The following is a 27,245-nucleotide window of genomic DNA, read 5'->3' on the forward strand; positions in this document are numbered from 1 at the left end:
ACCTAAGGCGCCTTAACTAATACCGAATCCATGGCACAAACAGCAACACCTTTAACTGACTATCGTTAGACTTTATGCCGTGGTAATAGGGATCACAAATGTGTTGACAGTGTTGCCTGTTGCTTGCTGTTGTATATAGTACGGGCCGTACTTCGATGCCGACGAAAGGATTTATGCGAACATTACGGGTTTCTAGCTCGGCATCATGATCACATCCAAATTTTTTCTATCAGTTTTGTGTGAAGACAAGTACCCTATGTGAGCAAGTCTCTTTTTGTAAGTAATTACCTACTATTTGGATGACATGTGTCTATGTCCAGCAATTAAATCATAAAGAAATAAAAATAAAGACATTAGAACATTAGATATTGTTTGACATTGTTAAGACATTAGAGATTATAATTATAAGAGCTTATTGTAAATAAAGATTTACTTGTGTCAATAATAAATATTGTAAGCATGTCTTGAAATAGTACTCCAGTATAATAGCGTCAAGGATGATTGGTTGAGTATCGGGTAGAAAAGAAATAAAACCCTGATGAGTGATGAAAATTGAGATTACAATGTTGTCGAGAGAGCTCCGCTAAATGCGTTGTAACTATATGTACCAAATTTTAATAGTGGCGTGGCTATTTTTCTCCACAAATAGTGTCGCGGGCTCCGCTAAATGCGTTGTAGCCATTTGTGAATGAATTGAATGAATTACTTTATTGCGATAAACATGGTATACATTAGTTGGTACATTACTATTTTTGAGTAGCAATACATGTTTAGCCAAAAATGGCATGCAAAATTATAGCTGAACCTACAGTAAAATGCCCTTCTTTATTAGTAGCGTGACTATTTTTTCTCCACGAATTGTGTTGAGGGCTCCGCTAAATGCGTTGTAGCCATATGTGCCCCACTTTAATAGTGGCGTGGCTATTTTTTCTCCACAAATTGTGTCGAGTGCTCCGCTAAATGCGTTGTTGCTATATGTGCCCCACTTTAACAGTGTCGTGGCTATTTTTCTCCACAAATTGTGTCGAGGGCTCCGCTAAATGCGTTGTAGCTATATGTGCCCCACTTTAACAGTGTCGTGGCTATTTTTCTTCATGAATTGTGTCGAGGGCTCCGCTAAATGCGTTGTAGCTATATGTGCCCCACTTTAACAGTGTCGTGGCTATTTTTCTCCACAAATTGTGTCGAGGGCTCCGCTAAATGCGTTGTAGCTATATGTGCCCCACTTTAACAGTGTCGTGGCTATTTTTCTTCATGAATTGTGTCGAGGGCTCCGCTAAATGCGTTGTAGCTATATGTGCCCTACTTTAACAGTAACGTTGCTATCTTTGTTCACAAGTTGTATCGAAGGCTCCGCTTAAGGCGTAGTAGCTGTTTGTGGCACATTTTAACAGTGATAGGCTATCCATTCAACTCAATTCAAAACCTTTAATGGCATAAACAAAACATGTCAAAAATACAAAAATAATAATACAATAAATAAGGAATTAAAATAATCTTAAACAACTTAGTCAAAAAATAATGATAAATTTAAATACTAACCATAATTATATATATAAAACACAAGAAATTAAAACAAAATGTTATCATTTTAAATTAAACTTACTATGTAATTCTCCACGAATGAAGTCAAGATCTCCGCTCTCTGACTGTTGAAACTTTGTGGGCTCCACTTTATTAGGAAATAAATAAAATAAACATTAATAGTATTGATCTTTGCTTCAAAACTGTATCGATGGCTCCACTTTTATAGATACATTTTATAGAGAACATTGTATTTATAGCGTTCTAGCTATATGCATATCAAGTCAACCTTAAAATGACTATATTTTCTCCACAAATTGTCTCAGGAGCTCTTCTTTCGTTCAAACTACATTGAGAATTCCGGTCTCACAGTGCATTGTCCACTGTGTTTTTTCAATCGGTTTACGCTTCGGTGGATTCACGCTTCTGTCGCTACGTTCATCGGTCACTTCGCTCTTCGCTCGCAACTCCAACGTTCTTCGATTGCTTCTCTCCTCGCTGTATTCAATCTGTTTATTCTTCGGCCGCTCCGCTCCTTGGTCTCTCACAAATTAAAGATAGTAACATTACTCCGCTTTAAAAGTGTTAATGTTAATGAGATTTACATTATCTCGAGACTTGTTAATCAGATTTAATAGTGTTGTTATATAACTTATGTAGGTACCTACCTACTTAACGCACATTATACAGAAAGAATATAAGAACACTTTCGTCTAAGGATTGAACCAATGAACCAATGATTGAACAGTAAACAAAAATGTAAATCTTATTTTCCTTAAAATTGCTAATACTATTGCTCTGACAAGACATACAATATAATGTTGTTACACCATATGAGCATCATGCATACACTAAAATAATAAAATATACGCCGTATTAACCCTTCAGTCATAGCTCTATGACCTATACCACAGCCTATACCTACACAAATCACTTTACAATGCTTAGTACGTGTCATCATTAATTACTCGCTGTTATAATAGTTATAATGATGAAAATAAATAATCAAGGCGCAATAAATCCCTTTCAGGCGAGCAACGACTATATCCTACACTTTAATTAACATACCTCGATTGAAAGAGAAATCTAATACAATATTTAGAGCTCTAAACTATAGGGGAATTGTGGTACGGAAAACAGGGGCTGACTCGTGGGTGGTGCACATTATCTAGGCCTATATACCCGGGGTAAAATCGCCGATGGAAACTAATACACACAATATAGTTGTGCAGTTATGCAGAGTTATTGCAGCCGTGAACAGCTAGATTAATAAATCCAATTAGAAAATAAAGTTTCCAATGAAATTAATATTTAAATTTGAAATCCCTGATTGACATACTGTCTCGCTTAATAACTAGAAAGTTTAAATAGTTATGATAGTTGATTGTATAACACAACTACCTATTTTCTTTCTTGTTAATTGTAGTTTTGTATCACAATACATAGTACAGCTTTACTGTAACGTTATTTTATTTTATTAGTATGTATGTTTGTTGTTTGTTACTCCCTCAATTAATTAATAAAGGAAACTGTGGCAAGTGTGGAATAAGCAGAACTGTCTTCTGAAGGATTACCGGACAAACTTCTAATGCTTCAGGTTTTTGGTGTTCATGGGTGACAGCGATCTGTCTGCTCATTTGCCTTCTATACAATTTTACAATCAGATGTTAAAATTTAATGTTGTATAGTTTGTCCTCAAAACATCGGCAATAATTACATAATACTTGTTTAAGTATTAAACTAGTAACTAGCTAAGTTTACTTCTTCCTTTTTAAGTATAGGAGCCTTTTTTGTTGGCATCTATATAAATTAATATAATACTTACCAGGTTACTTATGTTATATGAACAAAGTGATATGACGTTTTAAAACAATATTTAGAAAATAGTATACTAAGGCATTGTATGGACTTACTTTTTAATTGCATAGTAATTGAATTTGACTTTTAATTCACCTTGGAATATAAATAAAAATTGTAACTGCGTATGCTTATTGCTTGCATTGCCAATGCACAAAAGGGAATTTGTTGCTACGCATAATTTTACATGAGATTTCTTGTACATCAGAAAAACCTTAAATGAAAACTGATGAAACTATAATGACCTTGACTTTAAAACGTAATTAATACTAATTTAAAAACATTTCATTAAAAGCCAAAAAGCGCCGTTCTAAGACCTTAGAAGTTGCAAACTAATCAGTGTTACCATAACCAGGGAATATCAAAAACATTCATAAGTTAAAGCTTAATATAATTATAACATTTTCAATAGGTTATATATAAAATAATAGGAATAACTTAACTTTAAATAATAGGAATAACTTTTAATTTGCTTGATGACGTCATCATGACGTCACATCATCAGATACTTAATACCATTAAGTAGGTACTCATACGAAATTTAACACTATATCATATTTTGATGTCCATACTTTATTTTATTTTCGCATTCAGTATTTGTATTGACATGCAAGGCTCTGAACATCTGCATAGTAAATAATATTTGTTGTCTCGGATTTGGATAGGAAGTATAATTAATAATCAAACGAACTTACCTGTGAAGTTTGATTACAATTATACGAGTATCCAAATCCGAGACAACAAAGTCCCGCCCCCATCCCCGAAAATAACAATAAAATGGTTTCACGACACAAAAAGATCTACTCTAAAATAATGATGGGTTTACGCCGCAGGGCGCTGGGCTATGTTGAAGGTAGTAGGTATGCATGGCGAGAACTTGTTTTTTAAATTTTATATCTCTGAAATGTGTGACTTTGGACGGTACGATTCCGTGTGCTGCATAGTAAATAATATTTGTTGTCTCGGATTTGGATACTCGTATAATTGTAATCAAACTTCACAGGTAAGTTCGTTTGATTATTAATTATCTTGCATAATTTTTTTTGTCATATTTTACCTTCGCATAACAACGCTTGGCAGAATCCTCTTTTCGCAGAATGACTTTTGGCATAAATTTTTTGGCAGTAGTAAGGCTTAAGTAGTAAGGCTAGCAGATGACCTTGCCGCGCCATAGATCACACGTCTTCTATGTAAATAATTTTATTAATAACATAACGACGGGTAGTCTATCTCGCGGTGACATAATCTCGCATTCCCAAAACTCACTGAACTGGGCTCTCATTTAACATTATTTTTTTGTTTTCATGATTAATCTTCCGATCGAACGCCCAATTTAAATGTTTTAACATTTATATTGCTTGATCTAATGTTAGTTGTTCCCATTAGTGATCCAAATTCATAATGCATCAAACACTCCGAAACGTAACGAAATGGAATAAACAATTCAATCCCCTGTATACAAAAGCAATCGATCAAACAGCGACCGTGTTGCTACTAAATTAGAAAACACTTTCGCGTGCATCAGACGGAATCGTAGGGATGGGGCGATCGGGACTTAATTTGTTGAGTAACAGGTGTATTTAGTGAATGGTGTAAGAATTTGAACAGAGGGGCGTTGAAGTTATTCCTCAGAAGCGTAAATCAATTAAGTAATTATATTTTTATTATCTATTTTTATTTCCTTTCTTTATTCAGTCCGATGAAAGTAAATTATTCTTATAGTTCACTGATGTCTTGCAGAAACTTTTTTATAATACCGAATGGTATATTGACATAATGTTAATGAGCATAATAGTCTTCTAGTCGAATAATACTTTCGCAGATAATTTTTGTGCATATTAAGGCGGCATAGTTGTCCTTCTCCTTTCAATTTGGTTTTTGATAGCGAGTCCGACATAGCTATTAGGGATGCAAGATACCTAACAATCCTCCTCGCTTCGCTCGTCGTCGTACCTAACGGTGGCGCTGGGACAGTAATTTCCTTTTTGATAGCGTGTCAGAATCTTGCTCGTGCTCTATGATTTTTATGGTACATAAAATTATGCTAAATCAAATTAGACCAAAGTAATTGTCTGCAGAACAATATCCTGCCAAGTGTGTCGTATGTGTGGTAATAATAATGCCAACTATTTTTTTTTAACCGACTTCAAAAAAGGAGGAGGTTCTCAATTCGACTGAATGTTGTTTTTTTGTATGTATGTTTTTTTGTATGTATGTGCCTGCGTATGGTTGGGTGGTGCAAACAGGAATAGCAAGGCGATGAACAGGTCTGGTACCGACTACAAAAGTAATTGATTTGTTTATAATTTGGATCTTGGAGAAATTATTGCAATCCGATAAGAAATCTGAATTCAAAGGTTTATTATTTTTTGATTTTTAGTTTCTCCGTGTTTTGTAGGGCGCTTATTTTTGAAGGCGGTTTTATTTTTTGTTAAAAAGTTTATTTATTATTAACATTCGTTCAAATAATGTGTTTCTGCGAAACATGTTATGCGAAGTGTGTTTCTGACCAAAATTATTCTGCCAGATGAGGGTAACCCTATTCTTATAGATTATAAATACTTACTTGGCTGGCGCGATAACCCAGACTGAGTTTTGGCCTTCAACACAAGAACAAATACCTAAATTATTAAATTCAGAAACGACGATGTTCTCTTTTAGTTGAGTTACGAGGAAAAATAAAACGGCCTTCAAAATAAGCGCCTACAAAACACGGAGAATATAAAAAGCCAAAAAATAATAAACCTTTCAATTCAGATTTCTTATCGTATTGCAATAATCTAAACATCCAAATTATAAACAAATCAATTATTTTTGTAGTCGGTGCCAGACCTGTTCGTCGCCTTGCTATTGCCTGTTTGCAAACAGGAATAGCAACCATGAACAGGTCTGGTACCGACTACAAAAATAATTGATTTGTTTATAATTTGGATGTTTAGCTTATTGCAATACGATAAGAAATCTGAATTGAAAGGTTTATTATTTTTGGATTTTTAGTTTCTCCGTGTTTTGTAACGCGCTTATTTTTGAAGGCGGTTTTATTTTTTGTTAAAAAGTTTATTTATTTGTTGATTTTTAGTGGTTCCTAGTGATATTATGTATCAGTCCGAATACATGTTAGTGAAAGAATTATCCTTTAACTCCTAACCATTGAGGAGTTGACCTTCCATCATCAGCTCAGCCACATAAAATTATTACCATCAGCCAAATACTGGGTACCTTTGAAAAATAGACTAAAAACATTACATGTGCCTATAACATTTGAAGAGTTCCCTCGATTTCTCCAGGATCCCATCATCAGGCCTTGACTTGGTGCCAATGGGACCATCTCGGGGTTATACCGGTTCGAAAAAATTAAATTCAGAAATCGGTCCACGATTCTGATATCGAGTAACATACATACAAAAAAAAAAAAAAAAAAAAACATTCAGTTGAATTGAGAACCTCCTCCTTTTTTGAAGTCGAGTATAAAAGAGTCTGACGCGTCTCTTATTACTTTTAGTTTGACCTTTATCGACGTATGAATGTCATCCTAGCTTCTTAGCTGTTTTAGATCAACAGGTGCAGTAAAACGGCTTAACCATCAATATTAATTTATGATATCTCCAAACCGATTGTAGTATTTTATGCCGATTTCATAATATTATTTGGTTATTTTCTTGATATGAAAAATAAACCTTTGTAACATAAATCTTTACACCGACGTAATTGATTACATCTATAAACATTTTATATATTTTTCCCCTCACTATCTCGGAAACACGTGTTTTGTCCTTTAATACCAGCGGGTAAAAACGCATTTTATCCACTAGTGGGTAAAGTAATTTGACCTTGAATAAAGTCAAATTAACTGCTTTAAAACTGATAAAAGTAGGTGAATCTAGCAATAAAGATGATTTACCACCTGTGGAACTACTGGAAGCAGTGATAAACGCATTTTTTGCGTTGTAGTTTCCTCGCTACAGTGAGGGGAAAAGTTTTGTGTTACACTCGGGTGCAAATGTATTTTACTTCTCGTGTGTTAAAAAACTCGCAAGTTCAGGATTCTATTCTCGAACCACTCGCTTCGCTCGTGGTTCAACTATAGAGTCCTTTCACTTGCTCGTTTTTCAATTCCACACTCGGCGTTAAAATACAACTTTGCCCCCTTGTATAACAAATAACTATTTTTTATTTACCTAGTATTCACTCCGCATCCCAACCCTAGAAATTTTCGGCATTAGTACTGAATAATAGATGTTCTGGATACGCTCTTGAACGAATTACTGGGCTAAATTATTGAGCACCTCTGACCGCCGGTGTTGGGAATAAATCGCACTCCTTATTTGACTTGTTAGCTACGAAGTAAGAGAACTCCGCGAAACGATAGAGCTGTTACTTTTGTAGAGATTCTCTCTTCGATGTTTGCGCTAAGCAATTAATAATAGATTTATTTATCGCCTATGTATTTTTTTCTTCTGCTAGATGTTTGAATGTATAAAAACACCTAAAAAATACGAAGAACGTTAAACAAATTTTAAATCAAAATCTAACCTAAGCGGAGTAAGGCTCAAGCAGCCCAAGCTGGAGCTGCAGAGGGGGTGGCTGGAGCTGCAGAGAGAGGAACCGTCGTCGGACTATCCGCGCCGTGTCCTAGCGCCTTCTATGACCATTGAAGGCCTTGATCCAGCCACTTAGCAAGAGTCTCCCAAATTGTTAACCTAGACTTCGCTACGAGACCTTTCGCTGAATGGACATTATGGACAATATTGATTATAGTATGAAAGTAGTAGTAGAAGTAGGACTATGGGACATGGGATAGCCTAGGAACCTGTCAATGCAATAGCAGAATCTCGTTTTAATCCCGCTTCTAAATTATTAAGTTGCACTAAAACTTAAGTCTGATAGTAACTAGTATGACATTTTGCAATATTCAAGCCTAACTGCTTAAATTATACAAGTAGTCTCAGAGCCACATAAAAATCCAATAAAATTGTCTGAGATATCCAATCCTTCTTCAACAAGTTCCAAATATCACCGAACACTGTCTGGTGTCATTTTATTGAATATGTAATTTCGAATTGATTACCTAGGTATTACCTACTTAATAAATAATGACAGTAATAGAAAAGACCGTAATTTATCACACTTGTAAATCTATATATTTTAAAGCCACTAATTTTAACTAATTGTAGACCACAGTCATAATAATATTTCAAGGCCACTAATTTTAAGTAATCGTAGACCATATTATAGGTATTATTATAATTAAACCTGAAATAAAAATTGTATTGGATTTTTTCTTATTTACTAATTTAATTATACTGTCTTATGCGTAAACGAAATGCCCAGTAAGGTACAGCGGGGCAAATCTCGACTGGGGGGCAAATGTAACTAGTCCATTTTTTCATGTTCGCATTATTAAATAGAGTGTCCACTGGTTATATATGGTAGGCGTGTTCAGTGGATACATGTAGAACTCAACATCGTAGAGTAATAATGGAAAAAATGGATCAATTACAATTGTCCCCCAGTCGAGATTTGTTCCGCTGTACCTTCTACATGAAAGTACTTACATATAATTTGTAAAATAGGTACCGAAATGAAAACTAAACAGACAAATGACCTTTTTACTAGACCGATATCGATATGGGACGGATTCGAATCTCGGTAAGAGCCTAATCCTTCATCAAGAATCATTTCATTTATAAGTGCAACCCGCATGTTTTTGAGTATATCAATCAATATTTTAAATGTCATTCACCCTATTATATATTAGTTTTATTTCTCTGAACTCGTAAACTGGCTATAACGTACTCCAAAAGCAACTTAATCGGAAATTACTGGCTTAACAAAATCGAACGCGTTTGGTGTATATTGCGTAATAATCCGATGAAACGGCCTATAAATCGTTCGGCAATAAAAGCTTATAACACGGTTTTAACGAACATTTATGTCGATAACTAAATGGTTAATAGTAATTTAAATAGCTACTGAGAGTGCTTCAGTTTATTGGATATTAATGTAACAGTATGCTACTTAGTACAAATAGGAGTATGAAAAAATATAGGTACCGGTTACGTAACTTACGCACAAACTATCGAATAATATCACCACCATACCACCCACCATATATTCAAAATATATGGTAGCCACCTACCATACATTCTGATCATATTAACTCCAGTACTCAAATGTTGTCTGGAAGAGATCGCTCTTAAGCGATAAGACCGCCTGTTATTACCTCTGTTTAATTTGTTTTTGTTTCTTGTGCATTACTTGTAAACTATGTGAGGTGTGCAATAAAGATTATTGTATTGTATTGTAATATATGTCAGTATCAGGATAGTGGTGTACATTGTTGTTAAGGCTTTAAATAATTCGACATTTTTATCCATCTAACAATAGAAAATATATATATAATTATATCCTCTCTTTTTTATGGGATAGGAGGCATACGAGCAGACAGGTCTCCTGATGGTAAGCAATCACTGCCGCCCATGGACACCCGAAACCATATTTCCGATAGAATATAACATAATAAATTACTTATTCATACTTTTTAGACACCTATTATTTAGTAACAGCACCTACTATTTAATACTAAATAGTCTAGGTAATAATAGCACCAAACACCGTATACTTATGAATTTATCGAGCAAATAAATTTATTTTTCATTTTAAGCTTTCTCGTCACGTCTGCATGTCAAAATTCTCGTAGGTTTGATCGTGTTATTACGTGCGTCGTGCAAAACAAATGAGACGGCCTTACATAGACTTGCTGGATGCGACACCTTACATACGTTTAGAGTTATATTTCTGAACATGGCTACAGCTGCGTATGTACATCTCAATCGTTTACGAAGTTAAATAAATCTATGGAAACGGATTATATCGCGAATAATGAATTTACAATACGTCTCGACGTTTCAAACACTTTGCAGCGTTCTTGGTTAACGCTGAACTGGTTTTATGGTGGCAGCGTGGTTTTATTTCATGAGTAACTATCGCGTTAACCGAAGACAATATTTCGTTTACGAAGTGTTAGAGTTTCGTAGCTAGCTCTCTCTATCGACCCAATATGGAAGAGCGATAGAGAGAATTATATATTTTTTGTAACAGAAACGACTGTATTTCACTCTAAAACTTAAAACTACTTTTAATAATAAATCTCGTATCTCACGCTGTTCCTCAAAGTTAAAACGCAGTAAGTCTATATGCATTCCATACATACTTACTACAATTTTATTTTCATTGACAGACGAAGGTACAAGTTTTTTTTAAAGTAGTGACGATATATAAACTTCTTATCTTGAATGCATGGTTAAAACCTACATTTTAACTTACATAAATAGCCGCATTAAATAACACCGCTTCATTTAAATTTAAATTATAAATTTACCTGCTCCCAAAACTACTAAACTGAACCTCCAGGTCTTTTGTTACTGTTTTCTTTTTTTGCAGTACATTTTTGTATTGCCAATATATAATGTGTTTATGTGACTATGACTATGTGACTGTTTGGTTTCTGAATAAACTAAAAAAAAAAAAACTACCCTGTTAATGACATCATTGCGACAAAAGTCCGAGGTCTGCGATGACGCTTCCAGATATTTACATCAGCGAAAAGGTGAGTGTGTAGACTTCACTCACGTAGTAGTGACTTCCTTGCTCAAATTACGGGCCAGGATGTATCACACTCGGAATGAAATATTTTCATTCATAAGCCTCTTCAGAGTCTCAGTCAGGTTGTTGAATTACTGGTACGCGTTTAGTGTGTTTATAATTATAGAAGGCATAGTCTGTTTTGAGTTTTATAAGTACTTAAGGTCCACTTGCACCAACCACTTAACTCAGGGTTAGTGGCTGTCATCTGTCAAATTCCATTTAAAATGGTAGGTTAACCCTCCATGGCAGTCAGGGCCTACCGCACCACTGCCCATGCCGCAGCCTGCCTCCTCGCTGGCACGCCCCCATGGAGCTTGACGCGGTGGTCCTAGCCGGAAGGTACCAGCGGAAGGTGGCAGCGAGGAGCCGGGGAGAGCCGCCGGACCCCGAGGAAGAAGAAAGAGCGGCACGGGCAGCTGAGGAGCACCTGCGCCGACAATGGAGGGACGCCCTGGAGGATAGCCTCTATTATGGAACGCGAACCATAGGGGCCATCCTTCCTGTCATGGAGGACTGGCTAGAAAGAAGGAGGGGGGTCCTCACGTACCGGTTGTCTCAGGTGGTGACCGGGCATGGATGCTTTGGACACTACCTGCATCGGATAGGGAGAGAGCCGAGCACCCAGTGCTTTGACTGCGGGGTGGAGGACGATACGGCCCAGCACACCCTTGAGGAGTGTAGTCGCTGGGCCGTGGAAAGGGCTGCACTGGTCGCAGCCACAGGATTGGTGGACCTCTCGCTGCACAGCGTCATAGCGGCGATGCTGAGCAGCGAGAGAAGACGCGGTGGCCTCCTTCTGTGAAGACGTCATGTCTCAGAAGGAGGCGGCGGAGAGAGAGCGCGAAGCTGCGGCTGACGCGCTGCCTCTCCGACGAAGACGGCAGGGTCGAAGGCGACGAGCATTCTTGCGCCACAACCCTTAGTGGGGCCAGCGGGTACGGGACCCGCATTGCACCGGCCCCACTAACCCCGTCGAGGGAGGGATCAAGCGTTTCTGATCCCTCTCTCCCTAATCTGTGTGGATGCCCTGTAACGTCGGGGCTGCCGGAGGGCGCCATGGTGGACAGAGGAGTCCCGATGATCCCATGACGCCCTCGCACACGGCACAGAGGGCGAAACGCCGGAGTGGAGTTTAGTGGGTAAACCTCTTTCCCTCCCTCTCGACTAGAGAGGGGGCCGATGGAGGGAGTCCCACACACCCCCCCTTCAAGGCCTTCCCGCGGCTGGGGGGACGGTGCGTAACGCATTCCCCACTCCGACAAAAAAAAAAGGTTAACCCTCCATTTTCGTTGGTGCAACTGGCCCTAACTGGTTTATTTTGGATACGTTTTTAAAGGTAGTACGTAGTATTTCTGTTTTTATTTGGGGAACGTTTGAATACGTTATGAAAAAGAAATTAGTTAAGAGATTAGTTCCTAGGTATTTTTTCGCCTCACATACAATTAGGTACTGAGAAACTGTAGAATTTCTGAAAAATCTTAAAACAAAATACATATTCATATTGTTCATGTTTGCTATATGGTTTTCATTGAATTTACTATGAGTACTATGACGGCTTGTTTTTAAAGTTTGATCTGGGAGTTCCAAGAATCAAATATAAGTACTTAGTAAATATAAGTAGTAAGAATCAAATATAAGAGTAATAGTAGAAATAATAAATATAAGTAGTAATATAAGTAGTACTAAGGTAATTATTAAGACATGTAAATATGCTAACCATCGTTAAAAGTTTCGCTCGTAACATACATTTACCTACACAGTGTACGATTCTTGTAAAACAAACATTAACTACTTACATATTCGCATTATACATATCGTGTAACGAAGTATCATTTGAATCAAACCCGGTGTCCCAATTATAGCTGAGAGTAACTTATTCCTTTGACAAAAGCCCGTGACACATGAAGTTCCTGTAATTTAAGTTAGGTACCCACATAATATGGAGTGTACTTTATGGAAGTTTTGGTATACCAAAAATGAATTACTTGCGAAAAATCTATTAATTGAATGTTATTGGACTATTATGCCCTTCGTAAGTTGTACTTGTAGCTGATGCAGAACAATACAACAACGACTTGTAGTTAGCAGCATTAATATACAAAGAAGTCATACGTAGATACTACTAGAAGAGATGCCTTAAATAGTGGACTTAGACAAATACCTCCCGAATATTTGTCAAAACGAAAAGACCTAATACTAGGGCCTAAGTAGTACATACCGTAAACGCTGGCATATCCTCGCTGGATTGTTAAGCGACTAATACGTTAAGCGAAGAGCCTGTCAGCTCAAAACTGCAACGGCAGAAGGAAATAGATGTACGTACCTATGTCATTCGAAGTATATTTTCATCATGGTGTTTTCTGTTGAAAACAAGCGCAGAGTGAAGCTTTTCCCCCTTAATTTTCTAACAAGTTATAGTCAGACTGTACGATATTAACTTTCCTTTTAATTAAATTTTCCCTCATGCATCATAAACAACAGAAACTAAGCCACCAACATTATTACATTCGCGCGATGATCAAAGTAATTGTTAATAATAACTTTAGCACCAAATGGCGCTAAGTGCAAAGTTTGCACAACGATAAATCTTCCCTGGACACCGGAAATTAGATTAATGGTGATCGTTCTCGCGGAAAACGCGTTGATAGTACTAAAGTATATCTATGGGTATACAGAAACTAAATATACATAAATACGCATATTCATACGTGTATTCGCTACGTGCAGGACTGGTGCTAACCTAATTTTGTGGACTTTTCAATGTTACAATTTAGGATGTCAAATTGGTTACAACGGCCGTCGCCAGCTTTGGATATACTTACCAAATAAGAAAGGTTTGTATTTGTGAGAATCAGCGCTACCTGTGCCACGTAAGTTTCCGATAGGATACACGATAAGTCTGAAAGATCTATGCGTCTGCGTGGATGACACAAATTATTTGTACATATTTATTTTATTGTGTTCGTTTAAAACAAAACTAATTTACATTAGAATACATGCGAAACTAGCGTAAACTTGAGACCAGAAAGACTGGTAGAAAAGTGGGACTTCAACTGGGTGGGTTTTCTGAAGCCATGTTGTCGTTACCACAGAAAAACCTTGCCGACGTTCAAGCGGCTGAATGGAATAAGATCGGACTGTACAGTAGCGAATAGCAAATTCTAGTATCTGATGTTACGATTCACTTAGTGTTATTAAGTTATGTGTAAAATGACATGATTCTTCTTGCAGAATTCGGAAATTCGACTTAGTCGCCTCTGTGAAGCACTGAAGCGAAGACAACATTTTATTGAGGAAGATCATTATGAACTGAAAACTGCGTTTACATATACGAGTGTATGTTTATAAAACTTACATCTGAAAAGTTCTTGACAACTGTTATATATGTAATAGGGGGTAGCCCTAACTTTACTTGCGCCGACTAGAGGGTAGTTATTAACTCAGACTGTCAGTTCCGAAATACACACGGTTAAGCTAGCTTGGTGTTTCATTACTGCTCCTAGAAATACCCTAAGAACCTAGTTACTATCTCCGGGCTACATACACAACAACTGGCGACGAGGATGGGATCAAACCAACGTGTGCGCGAACGTGGTGAAGTGATACCTTGTGCGAACAGGATGGCGAAAATGACCGTGGGCAAGATGGACGCGTTTGACCGGCACAAGGACAATTGGGCGACTTATATAGACAGGCTGGAGCAGTACTTTATTGTTAATGACGTGCAAGATGGACGTAAAGTACCATTATTAATTACTGCGATGGGCGCAGATAGCTACGATTTATTGGTGACTTTGTGTACTCCAACTAAGCCATCAGAAAAAACCTATAAAGAGCTTATCAAAATTATGTCAGATCATCTGCAGCCACAGCCGAGTGTTTTAGCCGAAAGATATAAATTTAGGCAACGCAAGCAATTAAAACATGAATCGATAGCGGATTTCATTGCGGACTTGCAAAGGCTTACCAAGTACTGTGATTTTGGTACCTGGTTGGATGATAGCTTGCGAGATCAATTGGTATGTGGTCTATATAATGAAACAATTCGACTACGATTATTTACGGAAAAGGATTTGAAGTTTGCTAAGGCTAAGGATTTGGCGATAGCGTTGGAAGCAGCAGAGGTTAATGCGGCGGCGGTGGAAAGTCGAGGTCGTGCATCAGGAAACGACGCCACGGCGCCATGTTTTTCTATAGGCTACGAGAAAAAACTAGTTTCAAGACGCCATTACGGAACACCCGAAGTTACCCGAGGCGCGACGAGCCGACGAAGGCGGTGAACAACGAAGTTAACCGAGGGAGACCGAACGGACAGCGGCCGAGCAATACCTACCGGGGACAGGTGACGTCGAGATCAGCTGACGGCAACCGCGCGCAATTAGGTCAAGGTCAAGGAACGTGCTCGGCGTGTGGAGGTGCGCATGCGGTTCAGACATGCAAATTTCGACTTTATGTTTGCCGGGTTTGTAATCAGGACGGGCACTTGAAGAAAGTGTGCCCGAGGCTAACGAAAGTTAACTACGTGGAAAATGAGTATTCGGAAGAGGAAACTTATGACTTAGAGGTAAATCTTTCCTTTGTTAAAGAAGATAATTTTAGTAAATACAAACCGTATTATGTGACCCTTAACGTCAATAATCATGATATCAGGATGGAAATTGATACGGGTAGTGCTATAAGTTGCGTTAGTCCGGAAGTTTATCAAAAATATTTTTCTGACTGTGAACTAAAACCGGGCCGTCTAATATTAAGATATTATTCGGGGGAAAAAGTACTTCCGTTAGGTAGATTAAAACCGCTCATTAAGTATAAAGATCGTTCAATGCCGCTCGATTTGTTTGTCATAGAGGATGGTAAAACTAACTTATTAGGCAGACAGTGGTTGGTTGAATTGGGAATTATTAAGGGTTCGTTCGAGTCAGAATTGATTAATTATGTAAATGCATCGAAAAATTTTAATCTGATAAATTTCAGTTCCAGGTTTAAAAATGTGTTCTCGGAGGGCCTGGGGAGGTACAACGGCGGGCTAGTGTCACTGCGAGTGCGGGAGGACGCGCGGCCCGTGTTCCTGCGCGCGCGCCCGCTGGCGTACGCGCTGCGCGAGCCGGTGGAGCGCGAGCTGGAGCGGCTGGAGCGCGACGGCGTCATCACGCCCGTGGAGACCTCCGACTGGGCGACACCTATCGTACCGGTGGTCAAGTCTGACGGAACTATACGCATCTGCGGAGATTACAAGATAAGTCTTAATAAACATTTAGATGTGGACCGTTTTCCTTTGCCTAGGGTCGAGGATTTGTTTACTAAATTGCATGGAGGTCAAAGATTTAGCAAAATTGACCTATCTCAAGCTTATGCACAATTGGTGCTAGATGATACTGCCAAATATACGGTAATTAATACGCACAAAGGTTTGTTTAAATATAATCGTTTGATTTATGGTTTATCCTCGAGTCCAGGCATTTTCCAAAGGATTCTGGAACAGATGTTCGCCGATTTGCCGAAAGTGGGGGTGTTTCTAGACGATGTGGTCATTACGGGTGAAAACGACCAGGAACATATAGAAAACCTATATAAGGTATTTGAAAGGCTAGAAAAATACGGGTTAAAGATTAAAAAAGAGAAATGCTCCTTCCTAGCTAATTCAATTACCTATTTAGGTTATGTAGTGGATAAAGAGGGACTCCACACCTGCCCTAAGAAGGTTAGGGATATATTGAATGTAACAACGCCCAGTAACGTGTCCGAATTACGCTCTTTTCTAGGAATGGCGATGTACTATGCCAAATTTGTGAAAAATATTAGTACTATACTGACGCCCCTGTATGAGTTGCTAAAAAAAGATGTAAAATTTGAGTGGTCTCAATCTTGTCAGGAGGCTTTTAATAAGGTAAAACGTATGTTGGCTTCCAGTGAGGTGCTGGCCCACTACTCACCAGACCTCCCTCTTATTTTGACGACGGATGCGAGCAGCGTGGGTGTGGCCGCTGTGATATCACATATGTGGCCGGACGGAACGGAGCGCCCAATAGCCTACGCTTCGAGAGTACTGAACAGCGCGGAGAAGGCATATTCACAAATAGAACGGGAGGGCCTTGCCATCATCTATGGAGTAAAGAAATTCCACCAATATCTGTACGGCCGCAAATTCATTTTGAGGACCGACCATAAGCCGTTGGTGACGATCTTCGGAGACAAAGCTGGGATTCCAGCGATGGCGGCGAGTCGCATGCAAAGGTGGGCAATTATTTTAGGAGGTTATCAATATGATATTGAGTACGTACATACTACTAAAAACGGAGCCGATGCCTTGTCCCGATTACCTCCGCACAAGCCCGTAAGTAATCAGATCAGCGAAGAAACAACGTATCTGAATTTCGTACAGAACTTTTTGCCCATCACCAGCCAAGACGTCCAAAAAGCGACGGAGAAACATGTTGTTTTGAGACAAGTACTAATGTATATTAAAGGAGGGTGGCCATCATATTGTACTAGTGAAGAATTAAAACCATTTTTCTCCAGAAGGCAGGAACTGTACGTTGAAGGTGGTTGTATAATGTGGGGCTATCGTATGATCATCCCAGAAAATTTAAGAACGAGCATTTTAAAGGAATTGCATAGTAGTCACCAAGGTATGGTTAAGATGAAGAGTGTGGCTCGAAGTTTTGTTTGGTGGCCAAATATAGATCGGGATATAGAACAAATAAGTCGAAGCTGCGTAATTTGCGCTGTAGAAGCTTCTGCGCCACCTCGAGTTAAGTCTCAACCCTGGCCGTACTACTCGGAACCCTGGAGCAGGCTTCATGTAGACTTTCTAGGACCCTATGAAGGAAAAACTTTTTTTATTTTGATTGACGCGACTACCAAATGGATAGAGGCTTTCTTAATGGCAAGAACAACTGCAAAGGCGGTAATTAAGGTGCTACGAGAGACTTTCGCGAGGTTCGGACTGCCAAAAGAGATCGTGTCAGATAACGGACCGCCGTTCACGAGTCAAGAGATGGACGAGTTTATGAAGTTAAATGGAATAACACATATATTTACGGCACCTTACCAACCTGCATCGAATGGGGCCGCAGAAGGGGCGGTAAAACTGTGTAAGGGGGCTATAAAAAAAGCTGTAAGAGAAAATCAAGACATAGAAGAAACGTTACAAACATTCTTACTTAACTATCGTAACTGTGAACAAGGCACCACGGGCGAAACACCAGCTATGTTACTACAGAAACGACAGCTTCGTTCTAGACTGGATCAATTAAAACCTTCTTGTGCAGTAGAAAAGATAATTGGGTATTTTTGATTTTCATGGCTGAGGGACGTGATACCAGCATCATTTTCCACTGGCGCTCTTCAAGCCGCTCGAAACCTGCCTCTTACATTTTTAAACATAGGCCAAATATTGACCAATCATCCCTAAAATTGTGTCAAAATAACCCAACAGTAAAATATAAAACTCTTTATTTACATGAACATATTTACATAATTATATAAGAAACTAAGACTAAACATAACAATAAAAAAGTTTTCCAATATTGTCAAAATGGTTGTCAAGATAAAACCTAATCAGACAATATTCGTTTCCTCAATTACTTCTTGGCCAAACCTCTCAAGTCGAAAAGCCTCTAATAAACGAGTCATACGGTATCGCACCGGCGATACGTCACCCGGATCAGCGGGTGGAGTGGACTCGTGAGATAGTCCGATAAATTATTATACCGTGCAGGCCATTCATACGCGACATTTATCACTGGCCGGGTTAGGTACGCTTTGATTTTGCGTTAGGTGCACTGTGTTGAAATATGACGACTGATTCCGCCGTTCTATGGTCAAATATAGGTATTTAGTTGAGGGTCCATCTAATAGATAAAATACCCTACTGGATAATTTAGTGACTTTCCGAACTGTCGCAATGGTGTCATTGTCTTTTAATAATTATCTAAAACTGATTACTTATCTGCGTCTTTGATTAAATAAAGGTTATTTGATATACATAGCCAACATAGCGCCTGTCACCCAATTGTCTATGCACCAATTTTTACAAGTTCATTGCAAGTGTACAGACAGTTTCGTCGTCTATATTTCGTAGGCTTCGTAGCTCATATAAGTCATATAAACCAGCAACCTTTAAATCGAGGGTGAACAGGCACCTTCTGGGCGAGCTCCCTCCATCGTAGGCCAAATCTTCACCTCGGCAAGATTGTGGTCATGTATAAGCCCATTTATCGTTCGTGCCTACCTACTTATTGTTTTTTTTACACACTTTTTTCCCTTTCTGGAAAGTTTCATTTTTATCGAAATCCGTTGCATCTAATCTAGGCTGCGTCGAGGTCACGGATATAGTACACCCAGCTTGCCAAAGCCGATGTATGTTGGCAGAGCCAAAATACGCACAAGCAAAAATGTTCAGCTCTAAAAGCAAAAAACACGATAACCGAGAAACGTTGAGTGTTTGGCGCAAAATATTTACCTACCATGTATGTATTTCCTTCTCACTGGAGACCATAACATTTTCAAGAGGACTTTTAAAAAAGAAATGTAAATAAATTGGGACTAATCGAAGTAAGTATCTGCCACATTTTACATAATTTACTCTAATGCCATATAATTATAAGAGTATTATGTCCAGGTAGTGTATAAGATCTTTTATTGTTTCACTGTAGTGTTTATTATAGACTTGTTTGTAATTTTTCTTTTTTTATCTGTTTTTAATTGATTTTGGAGCCATCCATCCATGGGACTACGTGATTTTTCTTAAATTCGTTATGTGCACGTGGATGACATCTCAAACATATTTTTTAAATATGGTTTTAATCTGATATTACTTTTTTAAAGTGAATAGCATATTTATTACCTGTTTTATGTTACGAGTATGACCCTCAATCTTCAGATTTTTATGTTTTCATAGTATATTTATTAGCGAAAGTTTAAATTGCTCAAATTCCGATGGCGGCTAATTTCGATTATTTAATTGCTTCTCCGTATTTTAAACGAAAATGATGAAACAGACAGTAAATAGTACATGATTCGAAATTATTATTTATGTGCTTTTTAAACTTTACAAAGCCAGGAAAATACCGTCCAGTCTCTTGTCATTGCATCTATGTTATTCAGTGCAGTATTATGAAAGAATAACGCAGGAACCACAAGATGTAGGTCGTAATATATCAACCTGATACTTAAGTTTATGTATTTCACGAAGATAATTATTAGAAGTTGTACCTACTTATTGTACTTATTCTTTAGAAGGCTTAGGCGGGATGTTTTATTTTTCACTAATATATTGTTTTTAAATCCGAACCCATTTTCATAATCATTTTAATCATACTGATAGTATCTTAGACTTCTGAGAGTTGATATTTAACGAACTAAAAAGGGGATTTTTAAAAGAAAAACTTTAACAAGTAAAATAATCATTTCAGGGAGCCGGTACATTAACGGTTCAAGTTAATTAGGAATCGCTGAAAGTGTTAAATGGACCCTTACAGTTATTTAAAATTAATCGTCGACCATCAACTAACCAATTACTTCAATTTGAGGGGGACTAAATAAATTTAATCCAATTTGTTGGCTCGACTAACGATTCGCAATGCCAGGAGAATGAGGTAATCATTTTCTGCTAGAAATTTTTCGGTAAAAGAAATAAAATAAGAATCAGGGTTCTTAGAATTGCTAACTATGTTACTTCTATGAATAATGGGTAGGTTCATAGTACAACGCTGGTTAAAACAACTAGTTGGTAATTCATTTTGTATAATGTGTGTGAGACTATTAACACGGTGTTATATGAAATTACGACTATGAGGCAGTTAACTATGATTAACGTCTACAAAGTTTGCGTTTGTTGGTAAATAATTATGAAGTTTAGCCACCATTAGCAAAATTAAATAGATATTAGATATACTTGGGGCAGATATTTTGGCGCTATGTGTTATCCACCAATCAATAATGCTGATTGACTTACAATAACTAATAAGGACTTTTCTAACTATTGGTTTCATAAAAGTAACAAGTAGATTGTTTTAGTCGAAAATGTAATTGAGTCATCATCCTCCTTGCGTTATCCCGGCATTCGCTGCGGCTCATGGGAGCCTGGCGTCCGCTTTTTGACAACTAATCCCAAGATTTGGCGTTTGCACTAGTTTTTTACGGAAGCGACTGCCATCTGACCTTCCAACCCGAAGGGTAACTAGGCCTTATTGGAATTAGTCCGGTTTCCTCACGATGTTTTTCTTCACCGAAAAGCGACTGGCAAATATCAAATGACATTTCGCACATAAGTTCCGAAAACTCATTGGTACGAGCCAGGGTTCGAACCCGCAATCTCCGGATTGAAAGTAAAATGTAATTGAGTACCTATTACATAAAAATAAATGGTTCTGATGATAAACCTGAAGTTGAAGGTTATTCACCTAGTTGGCGCGAAACTGAATGATTCTCGATACATTGCATGATACAAGTATACAACATTTTGAACGTTTCGTCATCTCGATGCCAATCGAGCTGAGCTTCGATCAAGTGGGTACAGCCGCGGGGTGTAGTATTGATATTCCATTCGAGACGAGGAAATTCATCGGGTTCGAAAAGTCAATGCGGTCATTCTGGTTTCTGGTTGTGATGAATGAAGGCGCAACTTACAAAAATGATTTGATATAATCTAATAAGAAAATATAGTTTTTAAGGGTTTACAAAAGTTTAGTGGCGTGTGGTGACGGATTAAGAATTTCACCACCCCCTTTCTTCCCGTGGGTGTCGTAGAAGTCGACTGTGGGATATGGGTTAAATTGTGGCGTAGGCGAGAGGCTGGCCACTGCAATGTCACAATTTGGATTTTTTTCAAGCCCTTTGAACTGAAACTTAGTAGTCCATGTGCTCTGCCTACCCTTTATGTGATACATGCGTGATTATATGTACGTATATATGTATGTGTGATTTGGGGCGACGCTCTCCGTATGTCGGCCTCGTCGCTAATTTATCTCGGTTTTTTTTTATTTATCACTTAACTTTACACATATTTAGTATCATTCATCATCTACCTACGTCCAAATATTGAGTGTTTGTATATTTTTATGTTGAAACGCGACCCTTCGAGAAAAAAAAACACTTAACACAGGTCCCTATATTCCATGATTCTTAAAAAACTGAAGGCAAATCTGTATATATTAAATCCATAATCCATAATTATAAAATAAGTCCTGAGTCATTTAATGCAAAACTTTATGCCGAATTTTAGTTGCTAATGTATACTGAATAATAATAAAGTTCATCAAAATTTTACTTATAATGCGTTTCATAGAAAACGAGAACCATACTATACCTAACCAGAATGTGTGCAGGTGATGAAAAGTTGATTTTTTTTATTTGGGTTTGAAACAATTCACTCGGCTACAAATTGAAACAGAAGGTGTCCTATAAATTCGTCCGCCCAGCGGAATTCGGACGAAAGTTCCTACATTGTGTGTGAATAATTTATCAAAAGTGTCTCCAGCGTGAGGGGTATATAGCAAAGTGAAAGTCAGCTTGTCAAATGTTGGCGCGAATATGCCGCCTTGAAACGGTTTATTGTAGAAATAGATATCCATTATTTAAGCTTTTAAGATTACACGTTCTATATACCTTTTAAGATACCTATGTTAAATAGCAAAAATCGTAGAATGTTTAAGAATAGATTCCAACTTAATTTTGTAAATTATTGTGTTAAGCCAGAGATACATTTAAACTATTCATAGAATAGCAAAATCGTATACCTGTCCTACCCTCATCAACTGTATGTTAAAATGTATTAATTTGTGGATAACGTAGTTGACTGTGCATAAAACAATACTTATTATGTAATTCCATTTATATAATGTATTTGTATAGTTGTTTGTTATCCCTTGAAAATTATAAAATAAAATAAAATAAAATATATAGACATAATAGTATTAACTGTACTAATTACAATACTTGTAATTTTGACACCATTTTGCTTAACGAATCGCGGCTCCTGAGACTGCTGGGGACGCCATTAAATACATAATCTCACTGATTCAAATCCCATTAAAGTTTTAAAGAAAACGTTTTTAATCGGACTAGAGGATAGACTAATCTTGATCGTGTTTCAAATAAGTCTAATTTCTTCCTGATTATTGCATTTGTTAATACAATTGGTATTATTGACTATAGACGAAACGTTTGACTATAAGCATATTGTTGTGCCCAAGGATACCTGCAACATACACAACACAAAAGCTGTTCTTACAACCCCTCTATGCAAAGAGCAAAGTATATCTTGATTAAATATAACTTTTTAACAAAAAATAAAACCGCCTTCAAAAATAAGCGCGTTACAAAACACGGAGAAACTAAAAAGCAAAAAATAATAAACCTATGCATTCAGATTTCTTATCGGATTGCAATAATCTAAACATCCAAATTATAAACGACTTGGTGCCAATGGGACCATCTCGGGGTTATACCTGATCGAATGAAAAAAAAATTTTGAAAATCGGTCCATGATTCTCGGAGATATCGAATAACATACATACAAAAAAAAAAAAAACATTCAGTCGAATTGAGAACCTCCTCCTTTTTTGAAGTCGGTTAAAAATAAATAAGTTCCAAGAAATTAATTTGAGTACAATCCGAGAACGAACTGCTTCTGCCGGTGCTCATGCACTGTTTAAATAAAAAAAAAGGTTTTTATGTAGGAGTGATATTATATTCTTATGAAACCCGGAGAGACTAAGAGTAGTATTGGTAAGAACTGGGTTATGAAGCTATTCGACCATGTCACCAAATTCGCAATTTTTTTATAGGATATAATGAACTAGTAACTGTTCGAGGACTAAGATACATACAATATAAAATAGAGGTGTTAATGGTTTAGATACAGCACTGGATGCCTTTCTACACAGAAAAAGTCAACCTATTCCCATATTGAGGACATAACATACATGTTACTAATTTTAGTACAAAATCTCTACTCACAAATAAAATACAGGTCAAGTGTCAAAAAAACCAAAACGGTTGATGTCAATCCTTTCAATCCAACTTTTAATTTGCCAATCTAGACTTCACCGTATTGACCCGTTTTATTCTAAACCTTGTACAAATTAATACAATTTCTTGATACTTGAACTTTATATTGTAAAGAAAAGGTCTCTTATAGAACGTTGTTGTATGAGGAAATACGAGGTTGTAAGAGTGATCTAGTGGTATGGGACAGAACTATCAATCTCGACCGTCCAATTCTGGCCTGTTTGTCTCTCATGTTTGCTCGACATCTAGTTTCGATGGCAAACTTCATTTTGAGCCCGGATTTAAACGGACATGAATGTTTTCGTGTGATGGTTCGAACCCCGGCTCGCACCAATGAGTTTTTCGGAATTTATGTGCGAAATGTCATTTGATATTTGCCAGTCGCTTTTCGGTGAAGGAAAACATCGTGAGGAAACCGGACTAATTCCAACAAGGTCTAGTTACCATCCGGGTTGGAAGGTAGATGGCAGTCGCTTTCGTAAAACTAGTGCCTATGCCAAATCTTGGGATTAGCTATCAAAGCGGACCCCAGGCTCCCATGAGCCGTGGCAAATGATGGATGGAGGCACGGAGGATGATGATGATGAATGTTTTCGTGTGATGACTGATCTTTCTGAAATACGATATAAGCTAGAGTGAGACATGGTATAAATCTTTTTTTCTACTCGTCAACTTTAATCTGTCAATTAGGACACCACAGACTAAACTATAAGTGCTGACTTTTCAGTGTCGGATAGTCTTTGACACTTAGTCAACTATAATATTTCATTACACTTCACTTTAGTTAACTGAAAATATTTCAAAAATAGAACTTCATACAAGTTCTATACTAATTTGCGATACCTGGCAAATTTTTCTGCATCTGAAACACATTTTTTTTATCTATCGCGTTATCGACCAATCAGAGACGGTTATTACAAACAATTGGTTGCCAGGTAATTCGATGTTGATACAACGGTGAACGACACTATTAACATTAAATTTAACCTGAAAGATGATATTCTTCGTCCATTGATGATGAAGATGATGACTCATAGAAAAAGTATTGTATACAATAGTGATATAATTAAGTTATTTGTATTATATCACGATTGTATAAAATACTATTTTAAGAGTCTTATCTAATACTTTATTTCTAAATTTATCCTATTAATCAACTCAAAATGGTTAGCGTTGCATTGAAGAGCATGTGAAGATCTTGTGATCCCGATCACTCCACCTCGAAGCAAGCCAATTCTCTTTATCGATATTATCCTGTATGTATATCATATGCCCGTTATATCAACAACCTTCTAAAGCTTACTATTATCAGGGGTGGCTCACTCCGCGATTCTATCGCCGCGCTACAAGTACATGCTGGCGGCCGCGAGTTCGCGGCCTAATCAGGGGTGGCGCGCGTTCTCACGAAACGCAGGTTTGCACTTTCTATTGTTACTTTACATCGCGAGTTTATTTAAGGATGAATACGATGTCCGCGTGTGAATGGTTAATAATGCTTAGATAAAAAATCATGAATAAAATAGGACAATATTACACAGATCTACCTACTATTGATTAAGTCCCACGGAAAAGTTCAATAAGGCTTGTGATGTTAAGACTTAAACACAGTATTTATATATTTTTATGTATATACCCAGAAAGTATACAAGACTTGAATATAATAGTATAACATTTTATCTGAGTTTTAAATCGAATCCATAGGAAACCCTATCGTCCGACGCTGCGCACGTGCGGCTCGTTTCTTTGTTAGAATTTTGTAGGCATTTAAAAGGCGGCATTTCGTGAACATCAAAGCAGTGGGCCTTCTGTACTTGTACTATTATATATTCTGTGCTATTATTTAGCAAAATAATAAATAATGCCGCTAGTATCTGCGCTCTGTTTCAATAAACGCGCACTGCAAGACGTCAGTCTGCAAAATTTATATTACCTACTATTTTCGTATTTGACTTAGCTTAGAAAATAGTGGCTTCAAGCACTCCAGTAATTGCAGTTCTTAGTGCCTGAGTGCCGAGTCTCTGGTCTCTGGGTCGGATAATGAAGAAATATTACGGCATTGCACCCTTTACGTCTTCCCTACACGTAATATATGGCGTTTCGTATGACCACTCTCGCTTAGAGAGGAAATGTTAGTTTCTAAATTGTTTTTGTTTGTTCGATGTAAAACAAACCCCAAATTTTCAGTCAAAAAAGAAAGATAATACTTAAACACTTGTCTAGGCCAGATTTTTTTTTGCCGTGGTCTATTAAACAGGATAGTTTATTACACCATGGTAAAATTTGTCCATCCGAATTAAAATAACTGAATGTAAAAACTGAAATTGTATGATGTCTATAAACGTAAAATAATACATATGTATAAGTTCGCCTTTGTACTAAAACTTTTTATGTTAAATATTATGTGCTGTATTATTTTATTGTACAATAAAGTGTTTACTTACTTACTTATTAACCTCTTTGTAGAGATATTCAATCGATCGGCTAGTCACCAAACAAAACTCGTAAATATCTAATAAAGAAATAAATAGCTAGAACAATAAAGGAGAGAGACATGTATTGTTTATGAGGACAGTAGCACAAAATGTGAGCAGCAAAAGAACGCTACACCTGGTTCGATTCCAACCTTGGGTAAATGTAAGTCAATTTTATTATATTATTTAACATTTTCCAAATCTATGCAACCCACCTTGTGTAAGTAGGTATTTTTGTTTCATTATTGTGTGCTTATGAAAGTTTTTAGTCTTAGTTAATAGTTAACAACAAACATTTTTAAAACAATACTTCTACAATACATATACCTACAAACCAAATCGGTACAAGGTCATAAACATCTTAAATAAACGGATTTTAAAAAGGCTTATGAACGTGTAAACCTACTTACATTTTATTTACAGATCGAAACACAAAGATCCTTGTAGCTTTCTGAAGTACGAATATTCCCAACAATAGGGCTTGAAACATTGTAAAAGACAATAAACCTTTGTTAAGCAAATCATCGTCTGTGTTTGCTCATTCCGCTTAAAATTATATCAACCATTACGTATCAACAACTATATTTGAATAATTTCTTGTGAGTCAGATGAATCAATGCCGCACAATTCATTAACTATCCCTGTTATCAGCAGGTAACTACTGAATGATTTTACCTAGAAATTCTAAGTAATTTATGTCAACAAACGCTACATTTTGCTTAGCCGAACCAA

General features: G+C 37.2%; 2 protein-coding genes across 2 annotated transcripts; both read left to right on the forward strand.

Moving 5' to 3' along the window:
* The first annotated feature begins 10,957 nt into the window (after nucleotides 1-10,957).
* Nucleotides 10,958-11,830, forward strand: LOC125228718. The gene is made up of 2 exons (XM_048133379.1): nucleotides 10,958-10,990; nucleotides 11,282-11,830. Exons 1-2 carry the CDS (start codon nucleotides 10,958-10,960, stop codon nucleotides 11,828-11,830), a joined length of 582 nt encoding a protein of 193 aa, XP_047989336.1.
* A 2,761-nt stretch (nucleotides 11,831-14,591) lies between these two features.
* On the forward strand, nucleotides 14,592-18,325 carry LOC125228719 (uncharacterized protein K02A2.6-like). The gene is made up of 2 exons (XM_048133380.1): nucleotides 14,592-14,731; nucleotides 16,009-18,325. The coding sequence occupies exons 1-2, from the start codon at nucleotides 14,592-14,594 to the stop codon at nucleotides 18,323-18,325; spliced, it is 2,457 nt and encodes an 818-aa protein (XP_047989337.1).
* The last annotated feature ends 8,920 nt before the right edge of the window (nucleotides 18,326-27,245 follow it).

The sequence above is a fragment of the Leguminivora glycinivorella genome, chromosome 8, assembly GCF_023078275.1.
Source record: "Leguminivora glycinivorella isolate SPB_JAAS2020 chromosome 8, LegGlyc_1.1, whole genome shotgun sequence".
Lineage (NCBI taxonomy): Eukaryota > Metazoa > Arthropoda > Insecta > Lepidoptera > Tortricidae > Leguminivora > Leguminivora glycinivorella.

What these genes read in the sequence shown, in the direction of transcription:
- LOC125228718 (XM_048133379.1), top strand. Translation starts at nt 10,958, where the DNA reads ATGACGCTTCCAGATATTTACATCAGCGAAAAG. An exon ending in ATATTTACATCAGCGAAAAG is followed by an intron (nt 10,991 to 11,281) that starts GTGAGTGTGTAG and finishes CATGGCAGTCAG; the next exon opens with GGCCTACCGCACCACTGCCC.
- LOC125228719 (XM_048133380.1), top strand. Translation starts at nt 14,592, where the DNA reads ATGGGATCAAACCAACGTGTGCGCGAACGTGGTGAAGTGATACCTTGT. An exon ending in TATATAGACAGGCTGGAGCA is followed by an intron (nt 14,732 to 16,008) that starts GTACTTTATTGT and finishes TTTCAGTTCCAG; the next exon opens with GTTTAAAAATGTGTTCTCGG.